At 39.4% G+C, this 18,423-nt stretch overlaps 1 protein-coding gene across 2 annotated transcripts in view; it reads left to right on the top strand.

Moving 5' to 3' along the window:
• The window catches only part of epha8 (eph receptor A8), a 130,289-nt gene that overhangs the window by 51,230 nt on the left and 60,636 nt on the right, over positions 1-18,423 (top strand). For both annotated transcript variants that reach the window (XM_034698217.1, XM_034698222.1), the window contains exon 5: positions 424-739. In XM_034698217.1, coding sequence (XP_034554108.1) covers positions 424-739 — 316 coding nt within the window. The remainder of the gene's footprint in view (positions 1-423; positions 740-18,423) is intronic.

An 18,423-nucleotide genomic window follows, 5' to 3' on the forward strand; every position in this document is an offset into this window, starting at 1 on the left:
TCTATACCTCTTGGCCAGTTAACCCTTGTGAAAGGGGTATTGATCTCAATGGGTTTTATCTGGTTAAATAAAGGTTACAGATGGCCACCTACCTTTTTGCAAATGTAGCTCTGGTGATACATTTAAAAGAAGATATAAAACTGAATAACCATATCTTTAAATTTGCAGTTTGTCTGTGTTTATGGGGCTGACTGTGTGGCAGCATGTTGTGCTTTCTTTCATCACTGTATTTAAAAAAGGCTCTGTTTGATATTCCCTGACCGCCTCATTGCTACATTTCTGATGATATTTCAGCTCTAAAACCCTAACAACAAGGGGAACATGAGCAAACAGACTCAGATTAAGTTGAAACATTCGATGTGACATTTTTGTGTGAGTGTATGTGTGAGGTGTGAATGTCTAACCCCTCCCCTCTCCTTCCAGGTGCGAGGTGTGGGCCCTCTGAGCCGGCGAGGCTTCTACTTGGCCTTCCAGGATATCGGCGCCTGCATCGCTCTCACGTCTGTGCGAGTTTACTATAAACGCTGTGTGGGGGTGAATCGCAACCTGGCGGTGTTTACTGACGTTGTGACGGGGGCAGACTCCTCTTCTCTGGTGGAGGTCAGGGGTCAGTGTGTGGATCATGCAGAGGAGAGGGACACTCCTAAGATGTACTGCAGTGCGGAGGGGGAGTGGCTGGTGCCCATCGGGAGGTGTGTTTGTTCAGCCGGATTCGAGGAACACAGAGACTCCTGTGTGGGTAAGTTAACACTGGCTGCTTTCTTGTCGTAGATGCCTTTTATATTTTGAATGAGCTCTGTGGGGTTAGCTGGCTCACTGCTTTTTGACTGCACTTGTGTGGATACCATCTTTCCAAGTGATGAGAACCAAAGAGCCACGATGTGAAGTACAAATTCTGTTGTCAGAGAGTGAGATGGTTACTATTATACTGTAAACTATATATATTTTACTATATTACTCAACTGAAGATCAATTTCTGAATTAAAGGTACTAAATGAACTGCTTTGGGTTAATAACGGGGACCACTGTGACACTCTTAAATAGAAAGTCAGGAGGGAGCTGCAAGCTAAAACTTAAACTCAGCATAGGTGTTTTACTTGATTATCTTATTACTTAAAGGGATATTTCAGTGGTTTTGAAGTGGGTTGTCTGAGTTTGATATCACTAGTATTTGTAGGAGTCACAGTGGATGCCGCTCAGCTCGGCCCCTTTAATGAGAAACTACAGGGAGAAATGGAAGGCAAGCTAGGCTACAGTTTCTGCAGACGTGGTCAGTCCGGCCACGTAATTTAGCTCATTTTAAAAGACTCCAACCCGAACACTCATCTGGGTTTAGGTGTACGCTCTACTTGGGATTTTTCCAGCATTTCCCTTTACCACCAGCCTGTTTGTCTTTGCGCTATTTATGGACACAACCAAGCATGCCGGATATCGCTCTGGTGGTGAGGCTTTCCACAGTGTGCCTGCCCCCTGGTGGCTGGCTGCAGTATAGGTAAAAAAAAACTGTCTCCCCCATTCATTTGAATGAGGGAGCAGTCAAACTTTAAAAAATAAATACACGTCGTACGAATGTTTCTCACATCCGTATGCTGTGGTGATATGTAGTTAGTATTTGACTGTTTTGTGTTCAAGACCTCTTTTTCCTGAAAAGTTTCTTTTTCGTTAGTTATTAGAGGTTAAAAAACGGGGTTTTACTTCCGGGTTTCCTTTGATTCACTGCGGCCATAGAGGAAAACTTCAAAGGACACACAGCGTCTTATGACGCTACGCTGTAGGGCGGAGCTCGTTACAGTGGCTTTACAGGCTCTGGCTGCACAATGGCTGCGCCCAGGAGTAGGATTTTTTGCCTTCAGAACCGTACAACGGGAAGAGGTGGAGCAACGCTGTCCATTTTTATTTACAGTCTATGGACACAACACAGACGTGCTCTTCTGCAGTGTGCCTGCAGCACACAGATCAGCTAACCAGATCTATAATGTTCATCACTGATATATTGATAATTTTGTCTTTTTTTTAATCTGGGTTTTTCATCATGTTAAGCAGAAAATGCCTACGATTACCCGGTGGACACAGTGATGTCTTTAGAGTTTGTTATATAAGCTCAGTCTTCCCCTTCAGCAGCTCACACAGTGTATGTTGATCATGTAAACATGTCGTATAGATCATGGGTTGTGTCACTGTGCAATAAAAAAACACTGAGAGCGGAACACTTACTTTGAAGACCAACTGGCTCAGCTTTTCTGGTTTTCTGATTTAACTACTGACTATTGAACAAAGTCGGTTAAAAAGTTTGACATATAGTTTGACAGTGGAGCGTTGTGTACTGAAAAAATCCCAGGTAGAAGGCACACGGAAACCACATATACACCAATTCAAAAAAGACGATCTTTTCAGCAGAAATAAACATTTTTAAAGCCTGGTTCAAAAAACGAGTGTAGTCTGGTTAGCTCATTTCTTGATCGGCACACACTGTGAGGGGGGTTAATTTTTTTCTAGCGCAGCAGTTTCGAGAGATATTGAGATTACGAGTCTTCCAATGAGAGGCACAGCTGACTTGATTGACAGGCGGGAACACTGTAGCTGTTGGCTAGGAGGCTCAAAGCCCGCCTCTTTACGTCACAATCGCTCGACAGCAGCAATATGGCTCCCGCCGACGATTGGCCTCAAAACAGCGCTTCAGAAACAGACATCCATATTTTATACAGTCTATGGGCAGGACTGACCTCGTCTGCTGAAACTGTAGCCTAGCTTGCATGCTGTTTCTCCTTGAAGTTTCTCATTACAGGGGCTGAACTCAGCAGCATCCGTTGTTGCTGCTACAATTACTAGTGTCATAAAACTCATACAACCCCACTTCAAAAACACTGAAATATTCCTTTAAGATTCAGATGTTACAGTTAAATGAGGTATTTAAAAAGTAGTGCACATTACAAACAGTCAGAAGCTGAGCAACATTGTTGATGTTAAGATCTGTTTTAGCTATTCCAGAGATGACCATCAAGCTTTAAGATTTGCTTTAAAACACTGCAGTCGAGGATGAATCCTCCTGTGTTACTCCACCAAAATAGGAGCAGACATTTGTTAAACACAGCTCGCCTTGCTAATCTCTGCTGCATGGAAAAACACCGAATTAAGATGAAATGGTGGATGCAGAGAGGAGGGTAACCCAAAGTGTCACCTCTCCAGAGAGAGCTGGGAGAAAGTGGATTGAATCAAAGCGAGGCGAACTTCAGCTGATGTGTTGCTCTGCACTAAAACACAACTGGTGGATTATTATTTATTTATTCTCTAGTTTTGGACAGTGTTTCATAAAATACGGAGTAAACATTGAGACATAAACGACGTCATTACCTCTGCAGTCCTCTGGTTTTAGATTTTAGGAGGAGAAGAGAGGGGAATCACTGAGGTTTGCTTTGATAGTATAGCATCACAGAGTGTTGGATACCTCTCAAAGTCTATAAAGGTCTCACATGTTTGACCCACATTATCCAGAGTTAAGACACCACACTGACTAATTTATGATAACATTATAGCTCCTCTCCTTCTCACAGCACATCAGGATCTGTCTCAGATGGATTCATGTATCGTTATTCCCCCCTCAGATGTAAGGTCTGAAACACTCTTCATGGCTGTATTATCAACAGCAACTGAATCACTGCACACCATGTTCAGGGCGCTCTGGTGCCCGAGACGTTTAATACTCAGTTTGTGTCTGGGACTATCAACTGACATCCCTCCTCCCGTCAAATCCTGTCATCTCTCTGCGGTCCTCGATTGAAAGAGGCATAAAGTGCCCCAAACCGCACAGACTGCATGAGTCATCTCCCGGCTCTCTGCAGCAAGTGAAGCAGACTGGAACAGGCTCGCTAAAACTTGATCTGATTAGACGTTACACCCAAATCATCGTCCTGATCAGCTCAACAGTTCCAAAGTGTCTCTCACCTCACTGAGCTGTTAACACATGGAGGGGTGGAACAGGGCTTCAGTCTGTGTCTGTTAACATCATTAACACCTCTGTCTTTAATAAGAGATTATACAGGAAGTGTGTTTCTAGGTTTGAAGAAATTTTCTGCATTAGATCATTTTCTGCTGCTGCTTATACCATACATACGGCAAACTATACATAATAACAACACAGTAAATACATAGAATACTCCTTTCATACAGACAAGCATGCAGCCTAAAGTGCTTCACAAAAGAACAGAGACAGAACATAACAGAAATGGTAAAATAATAGAAGAGATGATCATAATTAAAATACTTCAAAATAAAATAGGGGCGCTGGTGGCCTGACGGTCGACATGCATGCTATAGTCCTCATTGCAGAGGTCGCCGGTTTCGACTCCCAAAAAAACATTCAATTAAATAAAATGAATAAAGTAAAATTAATAAAATAAGTACAGTAAAAACAAAGATAAAAAATCAGTTAAACTTAAAAAGATAGGTAAGTAAATAAATAAATAAATAAACAAATGCATTCCCGGGCAAAAATGAATTACTCCAAATTAAAAGCCAGATTAAAAAGATCAATCTTAAATTTAATTTTAAAAACTCCCAGAGAGCTCGCTGTTTTAATGACCAGAGGCAAAGAGTTCAGAGTTTAGGGGCATAAAAACAGAAAGCCGATGCTTTTGGAGACACATGCGGAACATTTATAGAAGTAGCAGTTCTCAAAGTAGCATAAAATTACTAAAACAAAAAACATTTCTGAACATTAACTTCTTTATTTGACAAAAACACCACAATTCAAGACTTATTCCACGTCACTCATCATTACAGCTCCCTCCCTACCTGTGGGCTTTTTGTTAGCGTTGCTGTTGTTCCTTGTAATTTGTTGTGTGTAACTTTGTTAACTGTCCTTTTGTTTATTTTTAATTATGAAAATCTCCAATAAAAAATCAATCCAATCCACACTATTTCTATAGCACATTTAAAAAAACAATAAAGTTTAGCAAAGTGCTGCACAGTGAGGAAAAATAAATTAAAGCACTAGGACCATTAATAACTGTAAGAGATCAAATATAATACAATTAAAGAACCATAATAAAACACATGGGACTCTTTTTAAAAAATATTTAAAAACACATAAAATACACAGTAAGAAAATAAAATAAATTTAAAGAACAAACAGAGACCACGCTACTCTCATGCTGGGTTAAAAAGCCCAGGAGTAAAAAATTGTTTTTAGACGGAATTTAAAAGTTTTTGAATGTTGGGGACAATCTAACATGAGGGTCAGCTCTTTCCACAGTTTAGGGGTCACTGTTGGGATGGTACGCTGTAGGGTGGAGCTTGTTACCGTGGAAACACACAAATTCCCTACTGTGCAGACTCTTGCTGCAGAAAATGTACAAGATGGCAGCATTCTGGAACGGGATATCTTGTCTTCAAAACCGTACGATGGGAAAAGGCAGAGGGATGCTGTCCATTATATACAGTCTGTGGTTAAAGTGGTTTGGATATTGCAGATGAATGTGACCTTTGGTGACACTTCAGTGGTAAATACTCCATCCTTTTGGGTTGCATGTTGAAAGTGTATCAAAGCTCCTTCTTTCGCACTTGTAAATCTGAAAGAGGAAAACATTTACACGCTCTCAAATATGTCCCATCAGCATCAGTCCTTTTTCTTTATCTAACGTGTTTATTAAAAGTTTCCTCTGAGCTGAGAGCGTCAGCAGAACGACTCTTGAATCTTAAAATTAAAACAGGATTTTGAAAAGGTTTTGAGCCTTTCTAGTGAATCAAAAAGTCTGTTTGAAGCTCTGGCAGTGGATCAAGAAGAAAAAAAAGAAGTAAATAAGTTCAAGGTTTGGTCAGAAGCTTCTTTTAAGGTTGACCACTTCCCTCTAGTGTTAATACTGAGAGAGCGGTCTCTCACTCAGCCCAAAGACGTGTGATGAGGAGCTCTCCGACTCTGTTTGCTTTTATCTTTTTGGATTCTCTCACAGGGTTTTGATCAGCTGACCTCATGTGGAGACCTGTGCATATTTCAGGTTGCAATGGGTTACAGTAATTAAAACCTATTAATCACAGAGCGATGGATAATTAAACGCTAAAAGCAGTTTGTCAGCTAAACGAGCCAAACGAGACACGCAACAGTGGTTTGCTTGCATCCTCCCACCTCCTCCCCCTCACTGTCCTCCTCCCTTGAGCACACCTACACACACACCCACACATTCTCACACATTCTCACACACACAAACCTTTGTTGTCTTACCAATCTGAGTGCAGCTGCAGACACCCTCTTGGTACGACACAGTGGGAGCTCCTCGTCAAAATGTGTTTAAAGCGTAGGAGGTGGAGTGTGTGCGCAAGTGTGTCGGTATGAGTGTGTGTGCGGTCAGAGGGCCACTTGCAGACTTTCTATAATTAGTTGCAAGCAATTAGCATCAGCAGAGAAATGCAAAACAGAGCCCAGAAGAGAAATGGATGGAAGAAGAAATCACCTGCAGTCACGTTTTGTTTATGTAACTGATTTTATCCACATGTTGGTGAGATGTAACACACTGGAGTAAGTTATCTGAGGCTCCACAGATCCCATCTTTGTGGAGGGGGAAAAAAAAAAGGCATCAAAACGTCTCAGAATATAAATCATTTTTATTATAATCCTCAGCTGGAGGTGATGTTTTCAGTCCGTATTTTATTTACCATTACATCATGGCAGCCGGAGCAGAAAGTGAATTGGCAATGGAAGAAGAAAGGAGTCTTAATATATCCTCCGCTGACGTCTCGTCTCTTCTGGCACCAAACTGGGTCGCCGTGCTAACTCACCCTCGCCAAAGCCAGCCACAGTCACGCACACACGAGACCAGACAAGACACAGAGAAGGAGTGGAGGGCACGAGATTGTGAAAGGAAGATGGCTTAAGTGGTGATGGTTGTATGTGTGTATGTGTGTGTGCAAAGAAAGAGAGATCAGACATGAACGTGCGTGAATATGTGTGTGTATATGAGCGTGCTTAAGTGGTTCTCCCCTGACAAAGGTGCAGAGCTCTGGCTGAGAGCACGACATGATGTGCATGTGTGTGTGCGTGCACGTGTGTGTGTGAGCCCAGGGTTGCGTGACATGCCGTTAAAAGTGTCACAGGGAGGCAAGCAATGAAAGACGAAGGAAGAAAGAGAGGAGAGAGGGAGGGAGTGAGACTGGTGGAGTGGTTGACTGGACCCCTCGTCCACTTGAGTTTACATCAAAACACTAAGTCTGTGTGTGTGTAGTTGTGCATGCGTTTGTGCAGGTGTGTACTGTATGTGTGTGTATGTGTGATTGTGTGTGTACTGTATGCGTGCCTCCCGGTGCCAGTGAAGAATGGGCTAAAGTGCCCCATACAGTGAGAGCGATCGAGGACACACTGATATGAGACACACACACTTAGGCTGGTCACATCCACTCAGCTCAGCCGGACCATCCAAGCCTGACACACTCACACACACACACACTTACAGAGGAGAGAGAGAGGGGGGTGGTGCGTACTCACACATGTTGGTTGGCTCACTCCTCTGCTCAGTCAATGGGCCACAGCCTGCCCTCCTGCTCTGTGAGCTGAACTGTGACTCTGATATTTAACATGATTTATGGTCCCGTTTTGAAACATCATAATCCGACTACTACAGTAGAAGTTCAAAAAGCAACTATATCTATTTGAAACATCTACAGTAAACCTTTAACAGTATTTCCTCTCAAAGTTTTCACATTTTTCGAGGTTAAATCATCATTTCATGCTCCAGCAGTAACACACTCTGCATCTCGCTCTGTTTAAGCTGTATGATGATGACTCTGTGTCAAATATTCAAACTTAAGACTCTGGTTTTAATGCTGCACGCCTCCATCAGTAAAATAATATTCACATATCTACACTGGACTGTAAAGACTATAAAAACTCAACTTAATACAATAAATATACTTTGCATGACAACACTATTTTCTTTTTTGAACTGTTTATTTTGATTTTTCACAGCTTGACACAATTTCTACATTACTAACCAACCAAATAATGAAAAAAGACAAATAATAATAATAATAATAATAATAATATAAATTAAATATACATAAAAAATAAATATATATATAATAATAAAAATAATAAAAAACAATATATATATATATATATGTGTATATATATATACACATATATATATAGATATATATATATATATAAAATAGATATATATAGACAATTACAAATATAATGATAATGAAAAATAATAGAGAAAATAAATAAAGATTTATATATATGTAATTTAAATATATATAAAAAATGTAATATATAATGATAATAAAAAAGAATAAAGAAAATCAATACAGCACATAAACATATATATATATATATATAAATTAAACATAAATATACAAAATAAATATATAATAATAAAAAAATAAAAAAATAAATAAAATAAGAAAACATAACCTAATGACTGGCATTTTCGGCAGGGGTAAGGGCCAACCGTACAACCAGGCTCTATGAGGAGCTCAGCTATGTCTTGCAGATCGCATGGTTACATATCCAAATAAATTTGACCACAGTTCCATCTTTGCCTAAAAAAGTTTGTCTCCAGTCGTAGATTTGCAGTCATCTGTTCTGTTGTGTAGACCTGCTTTAGTCTCTGTTTCCACCGAGCAGTTGTCGGAGGCTTTGTGTCCTTCCAGCGCTACAAAACTATTTTCATCCAAACTTCATCTCGATAAGCTTGATGAAAAAAGCTTAGAAAAAGCACCTGACAGTATATTCTCGTACATTTTTTTCAGTGTTTACAGAAAATGTTTTGTTCTTGTTAAAGTCTTTCTCTGAGGATAGGACACTTAGCAATAAATGTGTTTTCAGGGTCTTTAAAATGAACACTCTGCTCTTCCTGTTAAACAAAAACAGAAGCATTGAACAGACTAATGAGAAAAAAGCCACTTTGAATTAAAATCAAGAATAAAAACAGATTTTACCTTTGAAGCATTAATAAATCATCAACATGCTCGTCTTTACAGACACATCTTTATTTACATGTAACATACAGCTGTGCTTCACAGCTTTGTCGTTACAGTCAGTGAAATGAAGGCCTGAACTTGTTGAGAGATTTTTTACAGACTGCAGAAAAACAGAGGATGAGGCGAAACTAATGAAACTATTGATCCTGCATAACAATGTGGAGCCAATTTGCTAATTGCTGCATTTATTTTGGGAATAAAAGTCAGTTTGTGAGACTTATTTTAATTGAAGAGGTTTGATCCAACCTTTTTTTTTTATTCATAGAGCCTCCAGCTTAGTTTGTAAATCCACATATTTATTTCTATAAACTGTTAGATTCATTTTTCCTTCTGTAGAGATAAAATCATGATCAGAGAGAATCAGGAGATTTAGGAAATTGCCACGTCAGTCAAAACCAACTACACAAAAGAGTAGTGTCTGATAACATTAGACTCTGGAAAGATTATTTCTTGTTCTATTGAATATTGGCTAAACTTTATTTTATCTTTGGCTCTGGTGTTTTTGAATGGCACTTACAGCTGAAATCATTATTAGAAAGAATGTGTCTAAATGACCAGGACCGACACAGATGTATGAAGTTTAAACTTGTGACATATTTGACTGGAAACAAACATTCCAGATCCTTAACTTTGTTTTTTTATCTAATCAATACACAAATGGGAAGCAGAAAGAGGGATTTTGTTCTGTTATGACATTTTACCCCAGAGCTTTAGCTAGATACACCAGCTAAAGCTTTGTCACATATACTGTACGTCATACACTGCCAGTGCACCCACTGCACGCAACATAAAGAGAGTGACAATTCTCCCCCATTCAATATGTCCCTCAGGTGGCCGCTCTGCTGCACAAAGCATGCTGGGATAAATAGCAACACAGACGAGGCAGGTGGCGTCACTTGTTAACAGCTTTCTTCCCTCATTAGGTCATAATCATTCATTTGAAGAAAACAGTGCTTCACTATTCAGGGGATGAATCATGTGGAGGGCTGGTTTGATTAAAATTCTCCTCATTTAAAGACAACAGTGACCCGTGGAGGTGGGTTGTGCAGGTGTAGGGGAAATGGTTGCGGATCGTAAGGTGAGGCAAGGCAAATGTATTTATGCAGCTCGTATCATACACAACTCAGTGTGTGTTACATGGAAGATACAGCACATAATGAAACAAGTAGAAGATTGAAATATTAAAAGTTAGATAACATGCAGTGAGAACATAGGTTGATACTAAAAGAGAGTAATGTCATTTTAAAAGTAATTAAAAAAGCAATTTTAAAAACTAATAAAAGAGATTTAGACTTTACGTAACATTTCCTGTGCAAATTAAAACTAAAGTACACTACCAGTCAGAAGTTTGGACACACCTTCTCATTCAATGGTTTTTATTTATTTAAATTATTTTCAACATTGTAGATTAATACTGAAGACATCAAAACTATGAAATAATCTGGTTTATTCATAATCTGGATTACAACAGTAGTCAAATAGGGCTATCCATTGTGTACTAACCCTACCTCTGAACAACACAACTGATGGTCTCAAACACATTAAGAAGGCAAGTCATTCTACAAATGAACTCTTGACAAGGCTCATGTTAATTAGAAACCATTCCAGGAGACCACTTCATGAAGCAGACTGAGAGAATACCAAGAGTGTGCAAAACTGTCATGAAGGAAAAAGGGGGCTACTTTACAGAATGTAAAATATAAAACATATTCTGTTTTGTTTAACACTTTTTTGTTCATTAAATAATTCCATATATGTTCTTTCATACTTTTGATGTCTTTGGTATTAATCTACAGTGTTTCAAATAATTAAAATAAATACAAACCCTTGAATGAGAAGGTGTTTCCAAACTTTTGACTGGTAGTGTACATTGAAAATAAAGTGCAGGCTGTAGAGTTCATTGAAAGTCACATTAACACAGAAATGTTTAACCTGGATTTAAAGATGTAATTGTTTGGAGAACATCAAATCTCTCATCTTAAGTTTTAACATCTCATTTAAGCTCTAGTGTTTCCTCATTAAGATCTCATGAGAGCAATTCCTCAGTTCTATTTATTATTATTATTATTATTATTATTATTATTATTATTATTATTATTATTATTATTATTATTATTATTTATCGTATTAAAAAATATATATATATAATGTTCTTAACCTTGTATATGGATTGTGGGTGGGTTTGGTTTTCCTTTTTAAAAAATGTATTCTATTTTATTTGTATTGTTGTTATTTTCATGTGCAGCACTTTGTCTATGAAAAGTGCTTCACAAATAAAGTCTGATTGATTGATTTATCGAAGTGTTCCAGTTACAGGCAGCATAGTGACTAAAAGCTGCTTCATCATTTTTGGTTAGTACTAGGTTGTACCAGCTGATCTTAGTCAACAGAAATAAGTTTACTGTTTGGTGAATACATTTTAAACATGTCAGAAATACTTTATCCCGGGCATATACCGTTAAAAGACTTTTAAACTATTGAGGAAACTTTAGAATATATTCTGTAGTAACTCAACCATGACCAAGGTATAAGGCTGAGCTAAACAATGTCGCAAACACAAAGTAGAGAGAACTTTATGACTGCACAGTTCAAACCTTTCTCCCTCTGAGCGATCCCCAGAAACAGAGAGATACTGCTGCAACTAATATTCTGGATTTTACCTTATGAGATGATAGCTCTACTTGTAAATTTATTAGAGATCACAATCACAATCTGCTGATCTAAGGCTGGAGGGGAGTTCCTGTCACACTCTTTTAAAATGATGCGTGTTTTACTGTTTGGGTATGTTTGTGACTGAGTATAATTCATCATTTCTCCCTCTTAAGCAGACAGCATTTATTGGCTCCTCCAGTCTCTGAGGGACTCTGGGATTGCTCAGAGCCTCTTTGACTCTCCTGTAAGCAAACTCCTCCTCCCTGTCTGAGGGAAGAGGAGGGAGGCTTTAAGAGGGGAGGAAGAGGGAGGGAGGGAGGGATGAAGGGAGGCAGCATTAATAAAGGGAGAGGTGAGCAGACAAAAAATCATTCAAATGAAAGAATCAAAAATACAAAGACAGAGAGACGGAGATTATGAAACAAAGTAAAGGGAGCGGGGTGAGGCGTCAGGAGAGAGAAGGTGTGACACCTCGCCACATAATGTGATCATTATCTGTCGACGTGGCACCAGAGAGGAATATCAGAGGAAGACAGCAGCAGGCGACAACTAGGATTTAATATCGCTCTATTATATATTTATTTCATCAAACACACACACACACACACACACGCACACGCACACACACACACACACACACACACACACACACACACACACACACACACACACCATACACACGAGCTGAAGTCTTTGTCCTTTCTCCAGCCTGTCAGCACCTGACTCCTCTCTGCTGTCAGTCTTCCTCACTTTTTCTATTTCCCACCTTAAATAATGCATACGCAGAGATGAAGACACACACACAAACACACACTCACACACATTTTCCAGAGGCTAAGCTCTTCATCGCCGTCTCTGACAGGGTGAGGCCCCTTCCTTGGCCCCTGGTCTCTGAGGTCTGTACAGGTGAAAACAGTTGACACTCATCAGGGGAGAAATAGGCTTAGACTGGTTTAACGGACTGTTTTTATACAGTGTGAATAATGACTGAGAATTATCAGACTAATATTGTTTTATTTAATAAATTACAGACATAATGAATAGTGTTTAACACTGAATCAATGTTTCCATCATGAGTATAGTTCTACATTTTATACAAAGATGGAGTGATGTCTGCGAGCTAGTTGAGCCAGGGAACTCCAGCTGCACTGATCGACATTTGACATGCAGCACCATCACAATCACCTGACACACAGACCCTCCCAATTTGGGCTCTATTTAAAGATGCAAGATTTCCAGTCCCTGCCTCTGCTCTTTTATTGCTGCTGCTGCTGCCCTGCTTAAGTGCTGAGTAAACTTCGCATCCCATCATCACCCCAGCATCCACCTGCAGGCTCTGACCGAGGTTTAAAGATATAATCTCATCACTCGTTAAATAACTGCATGTAAAATAAATCTACAACATGTGATGAGTACGGAGCCTAGATACTGAACTTTAAATGTGTTTTAGGCTGATTGTTGTTGTAATATCAAACGATGATTCAATCCATAATTTTGTCTTTCTTATTTAAAAAGGTAACTGCTCAGATTAAAGGAAATTAATCACATCAGATATTGTGATCTACACAATTTTTGTAACTTTTCAAGCAAACATGCTCGGCTAATAGTGATAATGTCAGCAAATCCTGCTTTTTACCCGCAGGGTGACTCCAGTGAGCCAAAGCACTTTGTAGGCATCAGCTGAACTAATTTGTACTGGAATGTTATGATAATTAACATAATAACAAAATGTAGTAGAAATATCAAAAGTATATCTAAGGAAGTAGGACTGTATTTATATGGTAAATGGTAAATGGACTTGTACTTATATAGCGCTTTTCTAGTCTTTCCCACCACTCAATATGCTCTATATGGCACATTCTCTAGACTTGTGTCAAGTGTTCAAAGCACTTTTACATTACATGTCACATTCCTGATTCACACCACATTCAAACAGCATGAAGCATGAACACTGGGAGTCTTTTTGACTGTTTTCAGTCAAAACAGTCAAATATATGTCTTTATATTTCTGAAACTTTGTTGAATTAAACATAAAAACCTTGTGCAATTTTATCGTACAGTAACTTACCTTACTATTGATTCATAAGATAGAAGTGTAGAAGTGTACATAGTGTATATATCTGTGATATTTGCTATGTTTCATTTAATTTTAGCATATTTTTATCATTATTATCATCATTATTATTCTATTTTTTAACTATGTAAGTACATTGTTGTATTCTCAAGTCCTGTGTTGTAAGCTGCTGGAACAAAAATCATTTTCCCTCAATGGGGGAAAATAAAGTATATCTAATCTATCTTATCTAATCTAATCTTATTACAGAGCTGCCGGTTCCTGACTTTTCCTAAAGCTGTGTGTTCATGTATTTAAAAGTAATTTATACTAATTGCACACAAGGCAAAAATGATATGATCACGTGACCTTCTTCAGCCAAAGGCAGTCATTATGACTGCACACATTTGCTGCAATTAGATTGGTACATTTTTGCACCTCTTGGTTGCTTGACAACTATCATTGTCTCTATAAAACATAGAGACCAGCCGTGAGTTAGTGTGCAGAACAATTTGAAATATTTTGGATTGAGACTGAAAAAATGAGACAGCTCTATCTCTGCAATTATGGAAAAAGAAGCAAAGAGAGAGATGAAAAGAGGAAGTCTGGAAGCTGTTTCAGGAATCGGAGCGTTGACCAGTGATCTCTCTGAGGAAGAAGTGTGTATACAGTATATCCTTAAACAATACATCCTCTTCTATGTTGGATCTTTATCATAATAGATAACACAATTTGGAATCTGCCGGTCAAATTGACCTCTCGTGGCCTTTCTAATAGAAATGTAAATCTGGCCCTTCCAGCTATAACGAACCCCATTCACACACCTCTGGCACAGCTACCAGGGGCAGTTTGAGGTCAAGTGTTCTGCCCAAGGACACTTAGGCATGTGGACCTGGGATCAAAACCCTCAACCTTTTGATCGAGAGACAACAGACTCTTCCACTGAGCCACAGTCGCCCCCACTCGATGTGTGTGCCTGTTAAATATGAAGACTTTAAGATGTCACTCCATCTGTGAGCATTTACAATAGTGTGGAATGATTTAGGATTCAGCTTTAACAGTGCAAAACAACAATGAGACAATCTATCCAGTCAGTGGTGTTTACTGTGAATCCTGAGTCTAGCTTAAAAATGGAGCTCTTTGTCACGTCTGAACGCTATGTAGCTGCTACGTCCCACTATGATTCACTCCCGGCTGTAACGTTCCTGATGAAGATGCAGTTAAATGATTTGGGGAACAGATGATTTGGTGAGAACTTCATTATTCCCGGGCTCATGACCACTTGAGTGGAACACGATATTCATAATTGCTGTCAGAATCAACTTGTGGCGGGCCGCTATCGAGAACGTATGAGGAGCTCAAATTGAAACGGTCTCTGGAGGGAGGGAGACGGGGGAATACGCTGTGTTCAAATTAGTTCCATCCTCCTGGCGGTTTGTAAACAACCGCTGATCAACAACACTGTTACTGTTTGGAGGCAAATGACACCGAGGCTCCAGAAACACACCCACGTAACAGCCTTGGGTGGTGGAGCTGCCCGAAGTGAACACACACACACAAATTCAGACACACATGTGACCTGACACCATGTTACACATACTCACACAGGAAAGGACTCAGATTCATTGATGCTCAGATCTGACTTGAACATAAATGTAACTGTTGAAGGTGAATGTTTTTTTGCTTACAGAAGATAAATCATTTGAGCTTTGGTCTTTTCGAGTGTGTCTGGCCTCTAATTATCCGGTTGTGATAACACTGGAAACTTCAAAGCCATTGCTGGGATCTGGTTATGCTTTTATTATGCTGCAGAGAAATGTCACTGAGAAATAAACACAGCAATCATAAGACAGATATGACATTTGTCGTCTGAGGATCAAACCACAGAGTGAGGACTAGAGCGGGGCCTCTGACATTTTGCTCTCACAGAAAGATTAATATACAACTGTTTATTTATTCAGCTTTAGTCATTTAAAGGATACTGATGTAAAACTAAAGCCATGTTACTGAACATAAGTTAGTCCATCACCCTCAAATTATGCTACAAGCTCTCTTCAGATGTAATTAGGTCAAAGCACACACAGATCACATAGCAGGGTTTTTTCCAGACCTCTGAGTCACTTTCCAAATGTTTGTTCAGGACTGAAGTCAAACAGCAACATTTCTAATGCTTACAGAGCGATCCGACCAATCAAAGCTTTCAGATTCAGCCTTCATGTCAGGCCAGGAACATTCATGAATATATTCCCCCCCTAAAATCTTATGAACCCATTGAGATGCACAGCTTACCATATCCTGACATACAGATGTAGAAGATATTGTAAAAAAATAAATCAATCAATCTTTATTAATACAGCACCAAATCCCAACAAATGTTCTCCTCAGATTCTTTCCAAACAGAGCAGGTCTATTATTAACAAAGACCCAACATCAAGACAGGATAAGATCCAGTCCCATCTTACAGACAGGACTCAGTCTGATCTCATCTTAATCCACCATGAGCAGAGCACTTTGCTGCATTTAGCAAGTTACAGTGGCATGGACAAACTTCCTTAAACAGGCAGAAACCTCCAGCAGGACCAGACTCATGTTAGACACACACCTGCTGAGACCGAGTTGGAGAGAGGGATAGAGGGAGATGAAGAGAGAGAGATGATAGAGGTGAGACGGATAGTAATAGTTGTAGCAGCTGGAATCTGGCACGTCCACAGCAACAGAGATCCAGAGGAACCTACGAGACAAGGGAGCTCAGGGACTCCAGAAAGGTCTATGGTTACTCACTTTAATGGGAGAGTTAAAGTAAGTGACAGGCAGACAGAGGAGAGAGGGGGGATCCCAGTGTGTCAGTTTTTAGTATTATGATCTGATTTCAATATAGCAGCTTTGCAGAGTGAACTGCAAATGACAATAGTATTATCAATAATGAGATATGTTAGAGTTTGGGTGGTAATCACATGGTGATTAAGGTCCAAAGTTATTGCATTTATTTTTTTAATCACACGTTATTATGTCCCTCTCAGCACACTGTAGTTAAATATTCTGTCTGTAAGAAACTTTTATCTGGTTATAAAACAGTCTGAGATCAACAGCGAGGCCGCTTTATGACATTAAAAAGCAAACGAGACCATCAACGACAAGAGTTGTAATTTTTAATGTCTGTGTCAGCTGCGAGGGGGTAGGAGTTAGACAAGGTAATCGACAGCACACAAAATAAACAACATGTTTTACTTTCTCCATGTATCTGAGTGATACATTTGACTGTTCAAAGAAAGCAGAGTGAGATTTTTCATCAGAAATCCTGTCTCAGACATATACAAGACTAGATCAGCAATGTGAAGCGATACATCACTTTCACCACAGGGAGCGCTAAAATCGGCACAGACAGAAAGTTCCTCACAGGAGCTTTATGCTGCCGCAGTTGTCCTGCATCATGCTTCCACCTGAGTAGGAGACAATGACACTGCAAAATGACGACACCTGGGAAAAAATTGTTATTTGCAGCATACCACATAAAATTATGTGAATCCAATGGCTTAAAACATCAGTGCCAGTGTTGAGATACAAAAGGCCATGCTGTCCTCTGCCCTGCAGTTTTATGTACTAGAAAGAGGATCCCAATGCCAAAAGCAAATATTACTGATGTTAATTTTCTGAAAAAGTCACAGGCATGTTAATTCACATTTTCAATCAATCTTTATTTATATCGCGCCAAATAACAACAAACGTTACCTGAAGACTCTTTACAAACAGAGCGATAGGATCCCAGTGCGCCAGTTCCCCCTGGCAGTCTGAGCCTATAGCAGCAAAACTAAAAGCTGGTCCAAGCCTGAGCCAGCTCTAACTGTAAGCTTTATCAAAAATGAATGTTTCAAGCCAACTCTTAAAAGTAGAGAGGATGTCTGCCTCCCGGACCCTGACTGGTAGATGATTCTAGCCGTCAATCATCCCATTTTTTTTAGTCATGATTAATCACAGGAGTTATATAGATAATCAAAATTGATCACTTTTTCAGTCAGGTTTAAAATTATATTATTGTGCATTCAAAAAAGTATATTTTTACTAGCAAACTAACACGAGCATAAAACTGCTTATAGCCTGTCAGCATATCCACAGATGTCAACAATGACTATATTGATAACAATGAAACCATAACTAACCCACAGTTAGTTATCTTTCAGTAAATCACAAACAGCAGCACAGTGAGTGACAGCACACAACAAGCAGCTCATTAAAACATCTGAATGAGCTGAATGAAGATATTTAACACAACAACACTGGAAGGTTTCCCTACGAGCTGATAAACACTCATCATGTTCATCATGTACACACAAACACACAAAGAGCAGCTCCTGCCACAGAGCGATGTCAACCATGCTAATGTGTTCCAACAAAAACTTTTCAAAAACACAAAACATCAGCCGTTCCAGCTGCAGCGGCTGCATGCTGTGCACTGGGAAACCAGGCGTTGGGTTTGTGTATGTGTGTGTTAATGTGCAAAGTGTGTGTCCACATGAATGTGTGAGCAGTGTACATCTGTTTGTTGGAGTGTGTGAGCATCAGCACTGAGGGATTTGTTGTTGCTGTGCCAAGACTAATTAGTCTTTTTGTGTGTCTGGTTGGTCCTTGATGGTGATGACCGAGGATACTGATTGGTCAGCGTGGAGAGGGGGATAGAGAAGGAGGGCGAGTCGGCAGAAGAGGATAAGGGATGAGAGTAAAGGGAGGAGGTGAGACAGGCAAAGGAG

This window comes from Notolabrus celidotus, chromosome 1 (assembly GCF_009762535.1).
Source record: "Notolabrus celidotus isolate fNotCel1 chromosome 1, fNotCel1.pri, whole genome shotgun sequence".
Lineage (NCBI taxonomy): Eukaryota > Metazoa > Chordata > Actinopteri > Labriformes > Labridae > Notolabrus > Notolabrus celidotus.